Source organism: Cydia splendana, chromosome 14, assembly GCF_910591565.1.
Source record: "Cydia splendana chromosome 14, ilCydSple1.2, whole genome shotgun sequence".
Taxonomy (NCBI): domain Eukaryota; kingdom Metazoa; phylum Arthropoda; class Insecta; order Lepidoptera; family Tortricidae; genus Cydia; species Cydia splendana.
In genome coordinates, this window is record NC_085973.1 from 7,838,562 (window position 1) to 7,857,965 (window position 19,404).

A 19,404-nucleotide genomic window follows, 5' to 3' on the forward strand; every position below is an offset into this window, starting at 1 on the left:
AAATTAATGAACTAGCCGCGTTATGAAAAGACGTCCAGTATTTTGGACGTTGCCGTTATTAGTCAAAATCATGTTTTTTTTAATAAATATAGAATAACAGCATTTTTTAATTAGAAATATACTTACTGCTAATGTCAAATTATGTAATGAATTTAAGTAAAACCAATTTTTATTTTTGTTGTTTTTATACAATAACTTCATAAATAAAACTTAGCGGGCTATCGTAGGATGCAGTAACGTCGGGACAATTCTTTAAAAAATTTTTTTTTTGATTTGGGTCTTTAAGTTGTAATACGGCAAGTAATGACTTATTAAAACGTTTTGAAATACCTAACATCCCTCTGTTTCACTTATTTACCACAAAAACTAGCAGAAAATTTAATAATTTTACTCTTCGCATACTTGGCAACGTCCAATATACTGGACTTGGCAATGGTGCCGTGAAATCGACAACGGGTAAAATACTGGACATTACACTTTGAAAGTGTATTTTACCCATAAATACAACTTATACAACACATTTTTATGTAAACCATACTGCCACGTAAGAAATAGTTAAGCGGGCATTACATTATACAATTTGCAGAGCGCTAATTAAGTGTTGCTAGGTGAGATAAAAAAGAGCTTGTTCATTACACTACACTACCTAGCACGCTAGTGTCTTATTTTCATTTCAGCAATGATCGTCATTCGAATCGAACCGCATCTTCCGAGCTAGTATATCATGGCACCATCAAAAAGTTGGTATTGTTTTAACACTGTTGTCTAGTTCAATTTTCACGAGTAAAAAGAGACGCAGGAAATGCTGGGTCAAACAATATCTGTTGTTGAGAAAAAAATGTCCAGCTTAAACATTTTGAACGAAATAGAGTCTACAGATGCCAGAAATTATTTAAGGTTGAACTGAAATTGAAATGCAATAACTAAAACAATAAAACATCCATACGTTCGAGTGCGTCGGTGGCGTGCCTACGACTGACCCCTTGCACAGTAAGCGCTTAGCGCGCTAAAACCATTTACACTATGCGTTCTAGTGCGCTAGGTAGCGTTAGTGCGGCAGAGCACATGCGATCGCACTAGATTGGGTCACTAACTGGCTAACTGTCTTTACACTATACTAAATTAGTGCGCTAACTCAGCTAGCGCTCTGTAAATTGTATAATGTAATGCCCGCTTTAGTAACCTATTACATGTTTTAACGCTGAATAATACTGTCATATAAAAAAATATTGAAATATGGTAAATAGTTAAATACGTCAGTCTATCGGATGCTTCCTCGCAAGTTCTGCGTTCTGTAGGACTTTTACAAAAAATATTATGTTCACACTGATTCCCAATTATGTTTTTTTTGCTTAAAAATAACATATTATTGACTTACGTTACCAGGAAAGTATCGCCACGTATCGCTATGCTTTAATACTTGGTGCAGATTTTTTTTGGGATGTCCAGTATAGTGGACGTTATCGATTTAAGGGTTAATCATTTTTTTGGGGGAAGTTTTTGGTGAAGCGTACAGGATACGTACTAGTTTAATTTGCACTTGCAGCCTGGGGAGTCTGGGTTATCAAATTCGATGCCGAGTTAGCTTGGTCTGATTCTACCTATAGGTACCTTTGCGCATAAGCAATTTTCCTTGAAAATCTGGCCAGGCGCTTTGACGTTGATCGGTATCAGGCAATAAATACTACTTAAATAAGTTAAAAAGATTGGTGGAATCCCCAAATCCCTGAATGTTCGCTCGATTATCATGTGAAAATGCAATACAATTACAAGTATTAATGTGTACATTTAATTGTACACACTTGCAAAGTACTTATGCTTTTCAATCAGAGTACATATTTTCCAGTAATTAAGTGCCGATTGGCGATTGCTTCGATTGAGACCTGAACATCTAGACTAGAGCCATCTCTTTGCCCGAAAGCGTACCACAAAAGTAGGAGTATAAGTTTCAAGTGTACTCATATTATCTGGTTTAAGTCATTGGGGTAATTTTTGTTTTGATACCTAGTGTTTTTCGCCTCACTTTTAATATTTAAGGCTCTATAATTAAAAGGTCATTGAATAAATCGTTTTAATTAATATTGAATGCAATGTTTCATTTCATCAAGTCTGTACTCACGGTGTTGCTAGCATCTAAATTTAATTCGGGCTTTGATTTGCAAATTGTATCAATAATTTTGCGTGCTATAAAGACATTAAATTGTTATTTTCCTCTAGGAAATTATTAGTTTTAGGATAAATATTTTCTTTACGGTTAATTTTAATAAATATTTTCAAGACAATCGCGAAGTGAATGCCGCAAGTCAAGTACAGACGCCATTAAATGAACCGTTGCGTATCGTTGCTGGTTTGTCAAATTATTGATGCGGTGGTTTGAATTGAAGTGCGAAGCTCCGCATTTCCAATAATATTCGTTTTTATATAGTATATTTTAATTTAAGTAAATGAATTTGTGATTTGTGTAAAGTTGAGTTTATATTATTTGTCTTAAGTGCTTATTTAGTTAATCATGGTTCTGGCGGAACGAAGTAATGATGTTCGAAACGGGAAGCGGTCGAGAGGGCCTAGCCCCAATGGCCATGGAAGTCCAGATTCCAGTTCTGAGGATGAAAATGGTAAAGTACTCTTTAATAATTGCTGGTTGCTTTCTGATCTTAAGGTTGAGCTTATTTTAGGATGGACATATCGCAGATTGCATGTGGTTTTTGTTCAATTCGAACGTCAGTATGAGTCGTCCATCCGCGGGGTAAACTATCCTTTGCGGGGGCTTTTACGTTGTTGTATACTCACCAGCATTATCATGATTTTATGAATGTCATCTCAATTCATGCTTTCTTTTTTATGCTTCTCATCATCTACATCTGCCTCCATCTACATACTGCTCATCTCATCCTCGTCATGTAACTTGAAACAAGCAGTAGTGCCATTTGCAGCTGAGAAGATAAGAGTAGGACGGGATTACCAGGCGGTGTGCCCCGAGCTTGAACCCGTGGAACAGCGAAGACCCGAACTAATTTCTGACAGAGCGTTGCTTGTGTGGTCACCTACTTGTGACATATCTGATTCCAAATGTAAGTTTCGTATCTAAATTAAGGTTTTTACATATTTTATTTTGAATTTTTAATCATTGTTGAAACAATTTTGTTATAGTGGATGAATACATAACTATAGCTAAAGAAAAATATGGATATAATGGTGAACAAGCACTTGGTATGTTATTCTGGCATAAACATGACTTGAATCGGGCCTCAATGGATTTGGCAAACTTCACACCCTTTCCTGATGAGTGGACGGTGGAGGATAAAGTGCTGTTTGAGCAAGCATTCCAGTTTCATGGCAAAAGTTTTCACAGAATTAGGCAGATGGTAAGTACTAGTTACTACCTACTCTAGTGTTGCTGCCCATTGTACGTACACTCTGTTTCAATGGAAGTTGAACCTTGTGTAAAACTAACAAAGTAGCGTTTCTTTTGTCTCGTTAAATATCCAAACAAAGCAAATTTTAATGTAGTTTTTTCTTCAATAATAACCTCGTCATCCATTAATTACATCACACGTTTGTGGGTCAAGAAATTTAACTTTGCTGTACAGTTAAATAACAAGTTTTTGGATCAATAATAATTTTTATTCCTTTAATTTTCTTTCCTAATTAGTTTTGGGTTATAAAATTACTAATACTTCTTTTTTCAAAAATATTTTGATAAAATATGAATAATGGGTTTCGATAACCTTTCGATTTGCCGATTTCGTTGAAAAAATTTGACGTCACACTAGGGGGGAGGGATTCGCTAAATGTGACCAAGTGTGACAATGAGGGGGGGAGGGGTCAAAAAACCTAGAAATTCGTGTGATGTAAATAATGGATGACGAGGTAATTATTGAAGAAAAAAATTAGATTAAAATTTCCTTGGCAAATATTTTCATTCTCAGTATGAGGTTTATTGAGCTTTAATTTCATATGAAAAACAGTATTTGTTTTAGTAAAAAAAGTACAGATGTTTTTCCAACTATTTAAAAAAATTTTTTACAGTTACCTGACAAATCAATAGCGTCATTAGTTAAATATTACTATTCATGGAAAAAAACAAGAGCACGGACTTCACTGATGGATGTGGTTGGTGAAGGACGCGCAGCTACAGGATCCGGCACAGGCAAGCGGGACTCGGGTGCTGGGTCAGAGCCTGGAGGCTCAGACAAGGAGTCTGATAATGATGAGAAGGTAGGCATTACTAACATTTACAAGGAAAGCTTACATGTAGAATATCTCATTACCAAATATATTTTGCTGTACAGTCCCACTTTTATTTTGTGTATGTAATTTGTTAACAAAGTGACTGGATATTCAGATCTTTCCCCATTTGATAATTGCTGATGGTCTATCTGGATTGTCCAATAAAATCAGTCCTCTTTAGTGGCACTAGTAGTGAATAGAAATGCAGAGTAGTGTAAATATTGATTGGCAGTCCCACTTTCTAATAATAATTTAATTTCCAAGTCCTCTATACAAACTGACTTTATTTCCGACTCAGTAACTCAGCGTTTAATGGTGCCAGTTGACTGAACAAGGACTTAGGTATTATACTTGAAATCTGCTATAGTTCTTTATGAGTTATTGGGCATGTGTTGGCTATGACAGAAGTGGACTATCCATCGAGGTATTGTCCGGGGGAGCAGGTCGCCCGGCCCGGCGACGCGTAGCGAGCGCAGCGGCTCGCAAGGCGGCCAGGTGGGTCCTGCCACTTCACTTCTCACGGAAACTCGATGTTCAGTGTCTTCTTCCATTCTCTCACCATGTCTGTCTATTTAATTGGTGTTTAATCATTCATATTTCGATGTCTGTCAGATTCCCTCTCCCAGACGTTGATCTGTTCCAAGGTTCCCATTCAATGGTGTCTGTTTTCGTCATGCAATACCTATAGTAATGCACTTATCATTCATGTCTACTTTCTGATGTTTGGCTTGTGACCACGCTTTATGCATCATTTTGATTTTAGTAGATTGCATATCATAAATTCATGTTAGCAATAGCATCTAATTATTTTTTCATACTACTACATTATTATTACTATTAGATCTCATTACGGGGGTGACATCGTCACTGTGTGACAAAACCCCTTAAAAAAAAGATTAAAATTTTTTTTTTTTTTCATTATATAATACCACATCCTTTGGTTTTGAAATTTTATTTTATATTTTTGTTTATTATTTGTTAGCTTCATGTATTATTAATTGATTGTTAGCTACTGCTTATTTTTTTTTTGTTTTTGACTGCTCTGCATTTTTATCTACATACTATTGCTAGTCTCATGTGAAACTTTTATTTGTTTCAAAGAAATAAGGTTTTAATTATTCATCCCAATGAGTAGTCTCCTGTTTTAGTAACAAGTGTCTACTTGAACTTCTCAGTTGAGGATGTTTTACTTATTATATGTATGTGGTGTTTAATTTCATGGATTGTCACAACAATATTGATGTCCAAACGCTTTTTATCCTCTTCACTAAACAGGAGGGTGCTTTGCGCTATAATTAATGGAATGAATGTTGTTTCCGAGATTTTCATGTTAACAACTTTGTCATAATTATCTTAAATCTATATTAAATACAGACATTTATTGCACTACTTATAAATGGAAATAATTTCGCGCTTCCAAACCTTTTCCCCTAAAACCTAATTCCCGCATGCTTCCTTTAACAGCCCCAGATAAACTTATAAGTAAACTGTGTGTGCAGAATGACATTTTAACGGGTTTTTAAAAGAAGTGTGTAAGGGAGTCCTTGAAAGTTTGACCTATACGTAGGAGCCCGTAAGGAGTTGTTTGCTAGTAAAATGTTGTTGGGGTTTAGGGCGAGAACGGCGGCGAGGGCGCCGGCAAGTGGTGCTCGGTGTGCGGCATTCAATGCTCCCAGACCACGGCGCACAACTCGCAAAAGCTGTGTCAGGCCTGCCTCGTGCACGCCAGGTAGTATTCTCCGAGCTTAGGTAACACTCATTGTATCCACCAGTTTGAATCTTGCATGTCATTAAAGTTAGACTTGAATCGATTAGGATTGTTGTTTGAATGTTGGCGGTGATGTGACAGACGCACCGGGACGATGAGACCGCTCTGTGGCCCGTCGGGGCGGCGCGGGCCCGGCTCCAAACAGCAGCGATACAAGCACCGGCTGCCGAGAGGCATTTACATCAATCATGATGATCTGGTGGCCATGGCGACCGGCCCGCAGCCCGGCGAGCCTTCGCAGCCCGGGCTCGTCAATCAGGGCGAGGCGATGCTCAAAGCCATGGACAGAGAAATTATATCTCTCAAGAGACAAGTAAGACGCCACCCGTCGACAGTGTCGCTATGTAGTACCGTAGCGGGAGACGCATTCTCACTCTACGTCGACACTTGCTAACAATCCCCACGGTTTCTATTAATTTTTAACATGTGAAACGTTTGTGTGATGTAATGTGAGAATGTGATTCTAACAACCAATGCTCCCTGACGAACAAGAGTAGTGTTAATCTGTTGTAATACACACTAGGCGGTATTGCATTTGCCTAGAAATGCATTCTGCACCACAGATACTCATTTTACCTCCCATGTCCTTTATTATTTATGTCGCAATTTATTTATAAATACATTCCCAAAACCCTACTACTTGTTTCTTGGATAATCCAGATATGCACTACCAGTCGTTCTTAGTTTGCTAGTGCTTTTTTAATTTTGTTTTTTGTGTTCATTGTGAAAACTAAAGCTTGTGAATGTCTCGCAGGTGCAACACAATAAGCAGCAATTGAGTGCAATGAAGCGTAAAGTCGGAGACAGTGGCGTTGAGGAACTGAGGCCTGGTGAGCCTCCGGCCAAAATTAACTCACGTTGGACTAATGATGAACTATTAATGGCCGTGACAGCAGTTCGGAAATACGGTAAGTTGATATAATGTCATATAAATATGTATAAAAAATATTAAAAACGGGTCACTCACGTATTTTAAGTCGAAAAACGCTTGACATGTTTCACTCCATACCGAGGACCGAGGAGTGTCATCGGGAGGGAGCTCGTATTAACGGACCGGCGTAGACTGACCGCCGTTTTTAATATATTTAATATGTCTATGTCGCACGAAAGTTTTGTTATTAAAATATAAATATGTGTTGCATTTTTCATCAATGTCAGCATACACATTGAAATTGACACGCTGATCTGGGCTGATAAAACTATGCTGGATTTTACTACTACATCACTGGTTTAAATTACAATTACGAAGAATACTCTAATAGGGATGATGACACATGTTGAATTTTACAACAAAATCTAGTAAAATAGATAGCAAATGAGCAATTTATCACAATATTGCGGATATTAAAAAAAAATATGGAAATAATACAAAAGTACAGGACCTGAAAGTTTCAAAATTTTAGTTTTTTTTAACTTCCAAAAACGACAAAAATAAGGATACCATTCGATTCCTCACATTTTATCCAAAAAATGATTGTATGGAAACTATATACATAAACGCAATATTTCACCGACAAAATCGCAAGTTTCTTGTTTTGTTCATACTACTCATACTTCAAGAGGGACTCTCTGTGACCTTGACGTCACGGTCACATATCGTTTTGTTCGGGGCGTTTCGCGAGTGAAGTACGACTTGTCGGACTTTGACTATCATTTCTGACTTTTGTATTGCTTTAATGCAATGGGTCCCATATAGACATTTGATCCTAAAAACAAACCTGATCGATTGATACCATAAATGAAAATTAGTAATAAAATTATTTTTTTGTGTTCAGGCAAAGACTTCCAGGCCATCGCAGAGACACTGGGCACGAAGACCGAAGCGCACGTACGCACGTTCTTCATCTCGTACCGTCGACGGTACAACCTGGACGCCGTGTTGCGAGAGCACGAGGCCGACCGCGGCAACGCCAACCACATACCCGCAGGTACAATACTGTGCAAACTGGACTTTATGGTTTTGGAATAAGGCTCACTTTTATCTATACTGCCAAAGATACAACCTGGACGCCGAGTAGCGCGAGCACGACATACACCACTACAAACTGGACTGTAAGGCCTACTTTTTTATCTCGTACTGCCGGCGATGCAACCTGGCCGCAGTACTGCGTGAGCGAGGCAGTTCGAGTTCGCGGCAACGCCAACCTGTGTTTGTACCTGGTCTTGTACAAACTGCACTTTATGGTGTTGCAGTAAGGCTCATGTAATAGTAACCTGGGCCCCAAATAAACCACAGTTGAAGCCTAATTGGTAAAAAAATGAAGCCCAACCATTACTCTCATTTGGTTTGTCGTTTTTTTTCTCTCTCAGGTAACAAAATACTTTCCTGGGGTCATTGTCATTACTCATTACAATCAGACGTGAAATTTTCATGTTTTTTTCGTTACTTGTCTAGTTTTAGTCGTTGTCCTGTAGATTAGTACCTGGTTTTTAATATTTCGTAGTACATTATGGTCACGTTTCTTTTGAGGATATGGTTATGATTATGAACATAAGCCAGTGACTTCAAAATAACCTAGACACTTTATTATTGTGACTATTGTAAGAACAAACGCGTGTTTCTGTCTGTATAACCGAAAAAGTGTCACTAATCATGTCAATGTTGGATTTTCGTATCCTGATGGAGTGAGCTGATATAATTAATTTTTAATTATTATGTCTTTTCAGGAACCACAAGCACGGAGAACGCTGAAAGTGCCGTTGATAACGCTAATGCTAACAATGGGACATCTTCCCCACAAATCACATCTAAGGATGAAAAAGTAAGTCCACAATGTATATCTAAATCAATCAATTCTATTCAGTATTTTAATATTCACTGATTTAAACTTTCACAATTTTTACACATTATTAAATTGTAAAACGTGACTTAATCGCGTATTTATATTATTTATGTTTTATGATTTACTTCCAACGTTTCGAGGACGGCGTTGTCCCCGTCGTCTCGGAGAAGTCGAAAAAGACTGGCTAAAATTGACATCAACATCATAGCCGCGCGAGAGTTAAATTTGTTCGACATTACTGTGTGGGTCATTCAGTAGGGCAGGTCGTAGAAGTCTTATGTATTTTTTTCTCATAGACGGAAGTAGACAGCGAGGGCGTTGCCATCGGCGCGCCGGCGGAGCAGGGCGGCCCGCCCACCACGCCGCCCAAGCACAAGCCCACCAAGTGATGCGCACCACCACACCCTGGCAAACACTGCTACACCTAACCAACACCAAGAGGTTCATGTAACATAGTAATGGATCAGGACCTTGCGGGTCACAGGCTCTTTCGGTCCTAATAGAAGAAGGGTGTTCCAAAACAATGTATACGTTATTCGTACCTTAGTATTCCTTGTTGCCGTCGTATGGTCGGTGCCCCAACTTAAGTACCCACGTTGCCATACAAGTGTATTGAAAAGTGGATACTTGTTTGAATAAAGTAGGAATGATATCATGGACACCTTTCTTCCATTAAGATGAACGAATTTGGTAGGTAATTCTGTGTAGAAATAAAACAATGTTATTTTCATGGAATAGAAAAGTGAGGGGTATGTTTCGCTCGATCTCAAAATGCCACATTTTTATAAATGTTCTGAAGTATCCTTGAATTGTATAGTTTGGTGTAAGTTAAAAATGCGATATTTTGGGATAAAGCCATATTTAGGTGCATATATTTGACAATTTTAATGAATTTATAGAGTCATTGTGTCACTTGCTTTTCATCCATAGTAAATCACAGAATGATTTGCTAAGTTTGCTGAAATGAGTGTAACAAAGCAATATGTTCACAATTAGAACATTTATTTCTATGACATTTCTTAAATTTCTTATGTAATGAATTTTAATTTTCCTATCGGGATATCGTCGCTATACTTACTCAACCTCATATCTGCAACAATAATTTGATGGAAATGTCGCTTTTCTTTCATTCGGAATACGGGTGTTTTTGTCATCAAATAAGTGTTGCAGATACGAGGTTGAGTAAGTATAGCGGCAATATGTAGTACCTAATTAAATCTTGTGATGATAAGAAATAACCTAGGCATTTTTGTAATAAGTAAACAGAAATAAAATAACCCTCGTAGAACATGCAATAGGGTTGTCAAGCTATTAGTACCTATCTCATTATCAAGTATTGTCACAAAAGAACATTTTGAATTTGCCTAATATTGATAGTTAGGGGAGTCTCTTTTGGAATATTTAAAACATAACAGTGTGATCAGTCAGTATTTCGCAAATGTGATAAAAATTATCATTACTATGCAATATCTACATGTCATAGCCTCGTAAGTCCCCGTGTACGTGTACAAGTACAAATTAAATTCGAGTTTTGAAATAGATAGAAATAAAAGAAAGTTCTAAATTCAAAAGCGCCAAAATTGCCCTGGGTCTTACGAGGGCCGTACCTACTCATAGCCATTTCGCTGCCCCAATATTACCGGGTTCTATTTACATTTTCAAGATAGTTGAAATTCGACTTAATGTCACTATGACAATGTTCAAATTTCAGTTCGATAAAAGTGAAACATAGAACCCTGTAATATTGGGGCAGCGATTTGTCAACCTGGCAAGTACTGTCACTTCTCACATTTCACGTAAATTTGCGAATCCAGCTCCTAAGTCGTAATAGTCTCAATGCACAAAATGTGTACGTGTAAAACGAAATGGTGCAGAAATATAGTAGTTTATGTGACTGCTACATAATGAAAGGCATTAAAATACGAGTGTGGGTTTATGAAACGAATGAAATGAGTTTCATAATAGTATCACACGAGTGTTTTAATGCCTAATTATGTACAGTTACATATACTGCTTTATCTACACACATATTATAAACTTTCTATGATATATTCACTAACCTCATATTACAGCCGACATTAGGGCACTTTCCTCTCTGGCGGAACTCGCGGATATGAGATGGCGTCTCCGAAATATCTTTATCGCACATTTTACACGAAATTTTTGTTATAGTTACTTTAAAAACAACAAAACAAATTATTTTTTACTTACAAACTAATTAAAAGATAAACTGTACGTCAAATGGCGGCAAATGAAAACTTTTTTCACGCATGTCACGCATCCGTAGTTTTTTTTTTAATTCAAAGACAAACTAGAGTCCCGACTGTCGATTACCATATCGTCCGATACCAACTTACAAGCGAGATTTGTCAATATTGTATGCAATTGTCATTTGATTTCGAATAAAACGTCATCTCGACTGATATTAGAATAGGGGTCAAATCAAATTGCCTTTTTTTCCAGAGATGTTCGAAATTTGAATGTCATTACCAAATCGATTTTGATATAGTAATGAAGCTATTACCACATTTTCACAGATAAGAAATTTGCTGTAACAAAACAGTTTATCGTAATGTGGGCCATTATTTACGGATTTTGAAGGTATCATAGAGAGTTTATGATATGTGTGTAGATAAAATAAATTATGGAAGATACAAGTGATGTAGATGTGTTATCGGTTGTATATTCAAAAGGACAGAGTACCTACTGTCAGTATCAGTATACGCTTCAGGAAAGCATCATTTTATTGGATTAGATTATGCAAGACTAGGTTTTGTGAAGGCAAGTTTCACGTTACATGATTAACATCGAAGTAATGATTTAGTATGACTTGCTTATTAATTACTGGCTTTTATATTATCTTACAGTCGCATTTTGTTGACTTCTAAACGAATGATAAGGATATTCGTAATATAATCAGTATAATCACTGTTTGGCTATTAAATGATGCATCATGGCAAATTTTAAATTATAGTCTGTATCTTTAGGTATTTAAATAAAAGTAAACAAACAATTTGTAAAATTTCGGGTAGTTATAACATTTATTGGTTAACCCATCAATTACAAAACCACCTGGAGCAATCCCTGAACGCCCTGACCTTAACCTACATTATTTGATCGTGTAATGTTTTCGTCTACCCTCAACTGGCTTAACGAGCCATTTGAGGGTAGATTTTGTTTACTTTTATTTAAATACCTAAAGATACAGAGTATAAACACTATGATCTCCCGGGATTTGTGTGATAGCGTTTCTAACGTATAGAAATATATTCACTTGCCTTGATTGAGGATAAATTATGTCTCGTATACTCGCATCTTAATATACGCATTATGACAGAGTACTGCAAATATTGCGGTGTTACGTGTTACTGATAATAGTTTTGTATTCTGTATAAGTAAGAGCAAATAGTAGCTAGGCATTTTCATGTAGTCTTTAATTTATGGATAAGTATATTATCAATTTTAAATGTCCACGTCGCTTATAGTTTTACGTTAAAACTAACATTCAATCTAGATATCTAGATAGACTATATTCTACTATGCTCGAAGTATGACATTCTTGGTTATTTTGAGAACATTATGTATAAAAACACAATATACAATAAACTAAACATTTCGAAACAATGTAAATATCTTAAGATAGCTAAGCATCAGTTTTGATTTGCACATATCTTAGGGTGGTATTCCATTTGTCCTATGTCATTGCGTCTCACTCTCATTAAGCAAAATGTGAGACAAAATACACATTGGACAAAGAAATCGGATAGGTGGAATACCACCCTTATAAATTCTTGATTCTGGTCTGAAGCTGGCTTGGTAGTGTACATATTAAATTCGTGACCGAAATAATATGTCTGGCTACCAGTCAAATAACTTCAAAATCGGGCAATAAGCCTTTATTATTCGAAATAGTAAATTAGTTAAATCTAGTAGGAGCAGATGATATATCAAAAATAATATACTATTAACGATATTTTTGTATGTTAAAGGACAGCTCACAATTTAGGGCAATTATGTGTGGAAGCGTGTTTTTATAGTTTGAAATTTAACCTTATTTTATAGTATTATAACTATTTTAAATCTTATTCTAAATAGATTTCGTTCAATTTAGGTTAATGGATTTATACTTGCGTAATTTTAAAGCATAATGTACTAGTTTTAATGTACGTACATCACGAATGAGATGATATATTTGGTCTTACCGAACCGAAGACGTGGTTACCGATATTAAGTTTTTATTGACGTAGTGATGTTTCAGTTTTGTATGTAACTAACTAACACCAGATATAAGCATTTTAAATGAAATAAGCACTTCGTATTTCTCCTAAAACATTTGGATACTTGTTTCGAAAATAACAGGGAAATGTCCGCCTACAAGTGTTTTCGCTGTTCTAGCTTTCTAACACATTGACGTAAGCAATATGTTTATTTCAATTATTTCATAATTTTATATATTTTTAATTTTAAGCGGGATCATCTTCGCTTCAATATATGATCATGTATTCCGATTGTACTTATTTTTAAGCTGGTACTGGTTTATCATTATTGTACCCTAGACTTGCTGAACGCTTGTAAATATTTAAAACGCTGACATTACTATTTGCTTGTAATAAATCCAATTTTTAAAGTTCCGGAAGAATTCGTCGGACACATCTTGAAATATATTAGAAAAAATCGTTAGGTTATTTACATGTGTCAACAACTCCAAAGAAATCCACACAATGAAGTCATCTTATTTATTGATGCTAATTAGAGCAAGTAAGATAATTGTTGCTGAATTAAATTATTTTTTATTTAGAATGATGTGTTCTGTATATTAAGGATATTAATCATTTTCATTTATGAAGTTCTTTATTATTTAAGTTAAAGCTCAAATAACCCATGTTAGTCTACGAGTAACGCTCTGAATGACTTATGGTTTCTACAAATTATTAGGTACAATGTTTAAAATCGAGGAAGCTTTGATTTTGGTTTAAGGATATTAAATAAGCATAAGTACGTTATACGAGCATTTCACTTTACCTACCTTACTAATAATTAATAGCTTTGATATAGTAGTTCAATCTTTCAATCTTATCTCAAATATAATAAATATAAAAGATAAGCAATTGAAATTAGGGTATAAATGGATTTGTTATACAGTTTCCATTCTGATAAATGACTCCCAATTCCATAAATAACGATATTTTTGCCTAAATTGTTAATTGAAAAAACCCTCAAAAATATTATAAAAATGTATACTTAGTCATGTTTTTAAAAAAGCACATGCATTTTACTTTCCTCGTATTCGAAATGAAAAGTAGAGTTTAACTCGGGTGAAACGCATCATTTCAGTCTCGGGACTATTGGCGCTCTCATTGCGTTCGAGCTAAGGTAAACTAGATAAAGATAAAAAGATAAAAAATAGTTTATTCAAGTAGGCATATTACAATGCGCTTATGAACGTCAAATAAACCTTTACCGGCTCCAACCGTACACCTCTGCCCCGAGAAGATTTAAATCCCCCCTCAATTGGAGGAGGGTATCCCAATATGGGACCGGCAACAAACTCGGCGGGACACATCTTCAAAACATTATTACATCTTATAATTAACATGCATTACGAGTAATTAAGAAAAATACAATTTAAATTACTATAGAATTCATGCAATTATACTCAGTGAGTACATAACTTTATACAAATACGTAGCTCTTTCAGAAAACATAAAATTCTTACAAAAGGAAAAGAAAATAAAACCAATAAAAGAAATGAGAATACATATTATATGAATCTGACTGATTGTTATGAGATGCTTTCATACAATTTGATGTGCTTTCTTACCTGAGCTGAGTCACCTTTAACTCTACACATAATACAATGTGCTTTTAATTGCTACTTGTCGTTATTACAGTTTCTGGTTTGGACCATGCATGTTTGTCTGTCAAGTAGTCCTCGACTTTGTAATAAGCCTTCAACATCAATGACTTTTTTAAGTAATTCTTAAGAGCTGCGGACTCAGCACGGTTCCATTTTTATCGACTATCACTATGCGCGTCCCTTTCGCACTTACATACTTGTTAGAACGTGACAGGCATGGTGACAAGGGATAAAAACGCGACCGTGCTAAGCCGCCTGGAAAGGGTAATCTTAAAGCATCCTCAGGTAACTTGTTATAAAAATGAATGCATTGCCCAACGAATGACTTCTGTACTTTACGAACACGAAACTTTCTGATAGCAAGCTTGTTTTTATTTCTAGTATTATAGTTATGGACATCAGAATTCTTAGTGAAGGAGTCTAGATTCTTAACAACATAAATAATACTATCATATATGTATTGGGAAGCTACAGTTAAAATATTAATTTCTTTAAAAAGTTCTCTTAATGATTCACGCACCCTTAAATTATATATAGAACGAATGGCTCTCTTTTGTAAGACAAATATAGTCTGTATGTCAGCTGCTTTGCCCCAAACCAGAATACCATATGACATTACACTATGAAAATAACTATAATAAACAAGGCGAGCTGTTTCAACATTAGTCAATTGTCTAATTCTCCTGACAGCGTAAGCGGCCGAACTTAATTTGTTTGCTAGTGTTCTTATATGAGGACTCCATTGTAGATTTTTGTCCAATGTTAAACCAAGAAACAGTGCTTTATCTACCGTCTCTAAGCATTCATTATTCAAAAGTATCTTAGTATCGACTGGTTTAACATTCGGCAAAGAAAATCTAATGCATTTAGTTTTCTTAGCATTAAGAAGCAAATTGTTCATAGTAAACCAGTTAAGTACATTAACGAGTGTGCTGTTAATTACACTGTAATCGGTAGATTTCCGATCAACCTTAAAAAGTAATGATGTGTCATCAGCAAAAAGAACAATTTCACAAAGATTTTCTACTACACATGGCAAATCATTTATATAAACCAAAAACAGGAATGGACCCAAAATAGAACCTTGTGGCACTCCTAATTGGACTACAGTACCGCTAGACCGGGTTTTGTTTACAACAACTGATTGTGTTCTGTTGCTAAGGTAAGAAGACATAAAGTTTAGGGCATTTACTGACAGACCATAGTGTTCTAATTTCAAAATGAGCGTTCCATGATCCACACAATCAAATGCTTTAGAAAGATCACAAAATATGCCAATTGCATCACAAGAATTTTCCCAAATATCATAAATATGTTTAATAAGTACCGAAGCAGCATCGGTCGTGGAACGGCCCTTTGTGAAACCAAACTGATTGCTTGTAAGTAAAGTAAGGTGTATTCGGGTATTACCGAATGTCGGATAATTCCGAAATTCAGATGAAAATCACCCTTAATTCCATCATAATAAAAGTCTCTTTTCGGAATTATCCGACAGTTTTCGACATTCGGAATTACCCGAGTAAACCTTATGTTTGTTGAAGTGACCCAGTAGATCATTTAACATTAACTTTTCAAAAACTTTACTTAGTACAGGAAGTATTGATATTGGACGGAAATTAGCCATATCACTCGAATCACCCGATTTAAAAAGAGGTATGACTTTGCTATATTTCATAAGATCTGGAAAGACGCCTTGTGAAATTGAAATATTATAAATTACGGCTAAGTAAGGCGCTATTACGTCTAAGACATGAGTAATGACTCTAACGGATGTTCCCCATAAGTCTTCCGTTTTCTTTAAGTTGAGTGACTTGAAAGTTTTAACAATAATTGCTGAATCTACTAGACTAAACTCAAAGTTAATATTACATTTCTTACCATTAGCACAAAGTAAGGAATGGGCTCGAGAAGAAGATGAATGTAGACATTTAGTGGTATTAATAGCTATTTTAGAAAAATAATCTTCGAATGCCGACTACCTCGGCCTATCAATCAACTATCACAAGACATGTGTCAAAGGTTTGATTGCCGTATAAAATTGATATGTTAGTTCCAGTGGTTTCAACATTTTACTAACAGAGTTTTAAGTTAGAATACATTTATGTTATCATTTATCAACATTCGAAAACAAATTGAACAATGAATGCTAAATGAAACCTAAATTGGCCCAAGCAGTGACTATATCGTTCACAAAACTTTTATACTCTTCAGTCACAGCGTATGCTAAAGGGGAGAGGAGCAATTCTGGAAGAGTTAACCCTTGATTTTTGAACAAAGGGTTTGATAGCATGAACGTGAGGCAACTTACCAGGGCCTGACTCTTGATCTCATCTTTAAGCTGTTCGTAAGAACAAAATTTCTCAACATTATACCCACAAAGAGCAAGAAAACTTTTGAGCTCCGCGTAGTATTCGTCGACCAGTTGGTAAAATTGATTTCTTCTGAGATCCTTGGAAACTGCGAAGGAGTACAAATACATGTAATCGAAGCCGATCGAAGCGTACATAGACCACTGGAAGTCCATGGGCATCCCTTCGGTTGGCTTGCCGTCCTGCAAAAAGTATTTATTTTGCGATTATAAATGTTGAGTGATGTGAGTGATGAGTGAGTGATCGATGAGTGGTATAGTGATGACTTCTGTATTGTGCATTTAACTCTGTTTAAATGTTGCACTTCTTTTTTAGGTAAGTAATGTTTAAAGGAAGGTCCGGCCCGGACACGACCCGGTTTAATGTGAGTCATCCTTAAGACGTTCGTCATATTGTTAGACATACCTACAGTACCCATAATATATAATAATATTTCTTCATACACCGTTATACATTGATTTAAAACTAACCTCATATCTAAACATATGGTTGTTAAGCCAGTTGTCACCGTGTAGTATAGTCTTAACTTTACCAATTTTTGTCACTTCCTTGAATTTTACTATCGCATCCGTCCCGGCTGCTACCTGAAATCGCTTTCTCAATGATACATCTGTTATTGCATCTGTGAATCGTTTCATAGCTTTCTCTCCATGTTGATATATACATTTTTCATCGAATTCTCCTTTAGTTAACAGCGAAATGTCAATAAACTCGTCCTCTATTTCTCTAAATGTTTTCGGATCGCGTTCTTCGTAGATAAAAGATAAAGCATGAAGTTTCGCTATGTTTCGCACAATGATTGCAGCATGATCATAATCTAAAATCTGTAGCGGCGAGACGCGGAACCCTTTTTTGGTAAGGTCTTCAAGTATGATAAATTCCTCTTGGAAGTTGTCACACGATCCATAATATTTTGGGAAGAAGCACCTGATCTCGTGCGGTACATTGATCTGATCCTGTAATTTCTCATATACAGGAGCGATTTTGTCGTAATAATTTATTTCTCTTAGGTACAAGTTTCTTATTGGCATGGTCTTTCGGTACGTTAAGTCATTGGGAGCATGCTTGACTACGACGTCGAGTTTTTGTGGGACTCGCTCTTTGACCGCGCAGATTTTCGCGTGAGATATATTGCCACTGATCCCCTCGCCTTTTGCAGGGCCTGTCGCATATTGGATAGAAATTTCCGAAAACCCTTTACTGTGGAATACACTTTTCACTCGATTTTCAAAAACGTTTTTAGTTTCCATTGTAAATCACTATATGTTCAACTACGTTTTGTGTCCACTAATTAAAATGTTACAATGACAAATTCGTAGCTTTACGTTACGCGTTGTTTTTATCAAGAGCGACGTTATCTTCTAAATTTAACTAAGTACTTAAATTATATAATAACGAATTATGTAAGAAGGTAATACAAACAAAGTCCGATTCTAGGAATCATAAGCTATCTATTATACTTATATAAAGACTTAGAGCGGTTTCGCACTACGTCCGATCCGAATCCGATCCGAACCCGTGAAAATATGGTCCGTTGTAGCCGTAGAACTATTTCTATGGTAAGTTACGCACTAGATCCGATCTCCGTCATCCGATTTCTTTCCGTCATTCTAGAATCTCCATTCCGGAGAAGATTTTTGACGGACCGAAGTAGCCTTAAGTATTATTTGTATGAACGCTCGCGCACTGCGTCCGAGTTAAAGCCGAGCTGCGTACGAGCAGAGAGGCAGCGGGCGGGCGGGGTATGCGGCTGGGTGACGTGAATATTTTTCACCCATATTTTCACGGGTTTGGATAGGACTATTGCGTAAGCGAATATCAGAATTCGGTCCGAGTTTTCTAGACCCATATTTTCACGGGTTCGGATCGGATTCGGATTGGACGTAGTGCAAAACCGCTCTTAGGAAGAATAAAGTGGCATTACATAGTTGGATCAGGGAATCAAGGAAGTTCATTTAAATTTATAGTTACGTACGAAGCCAGCAAATGACAATCCAGTCGAGCCTTCGAGCAACACCGGCTTCCGACACATCGGAAGGGAGGGGCCCAAGCGATACCTCACCGTACAAATATTTCTGCCATTTTTCGCGGGGGGAAAGGTGCACACAGTCGCACTTCTCACACACTTACATACAAAATCCAATCTGTAATGACGACACAAATACATAGAAAATGACACACGTCAACGACAAATCTTGCAAACCTCGATCTCTTTTTGTGTACGGACGAGTGACAAGTGTCACAACACGCACACTAACACATTTTCGTTGAAGTATGTTATTGTATTCTGAGAGATGAGAAGTCGGATTTGTCGCTCGACCGATCCGCAATTTGTACTGAGCGAGCAAAATCGATAAATCCAACAATGACATGAGACTAAAATATAATAATTGTGTT

General features: G+C 36.3%; 1 protein-coding gene across 3 annotated transcripts; it reads left to right on the top strand.

Annotated features, from left to right (window-relative positions):
* Positions 1 to 2,250: 2,250 nt before the first annotated feature.
* Positions 2,251 to 9,322, top strand: LOC134796720 (REST corepressor 1). 3 transcript variants are annotated; one of them, XM_063768909.1, is made up of 11 exons: positions 2,251 to 2,615; positions 2,919 to 3,071; positions 3,151 to 3,365; positions 4,030 to 4,218; positions 4,636 to 4,725; positions 5,844 to 5,959; positions 6,080 to 6,311; positions 6,753 to 6,906; positions 7,774 to 7,926; positions 8,666 to 8,760; positions 9,078 to 9,322. In XM_063768909.1, exons 1-11 carry the CDS (start codon positions 2,510 to 2,512, stop codon positions 9,168 to 9,170), a joined length of 1,596 nt encoding a protein of 531 aa, XP_063624979.1. In that variant the 5' UTR covers positions 2,251 to 2,509; the 3' UTR covers positions 9,171 to 9,322. The 3 variants fall into 3 exon arrangements, with proteins under 3 accessions (XP_063624979.1, XP_063624980.1, XP_063624981.1); XM_063768910.1 differs by having other exon boundaries at positions 2,256 to 2,615; positions 2,934 to 3,071; positions 9,078 to 9,321; XM_063768911.1 differs by lacking the exon at positions 4,636 to 4,725 and having other exon boundaries at positions 2,268 to 2,615; positions 9,078 to 9,320.
* The last annotated feature ends 10,082 nt before the right edge of the window (positions 9,323 to 19,404 follow it).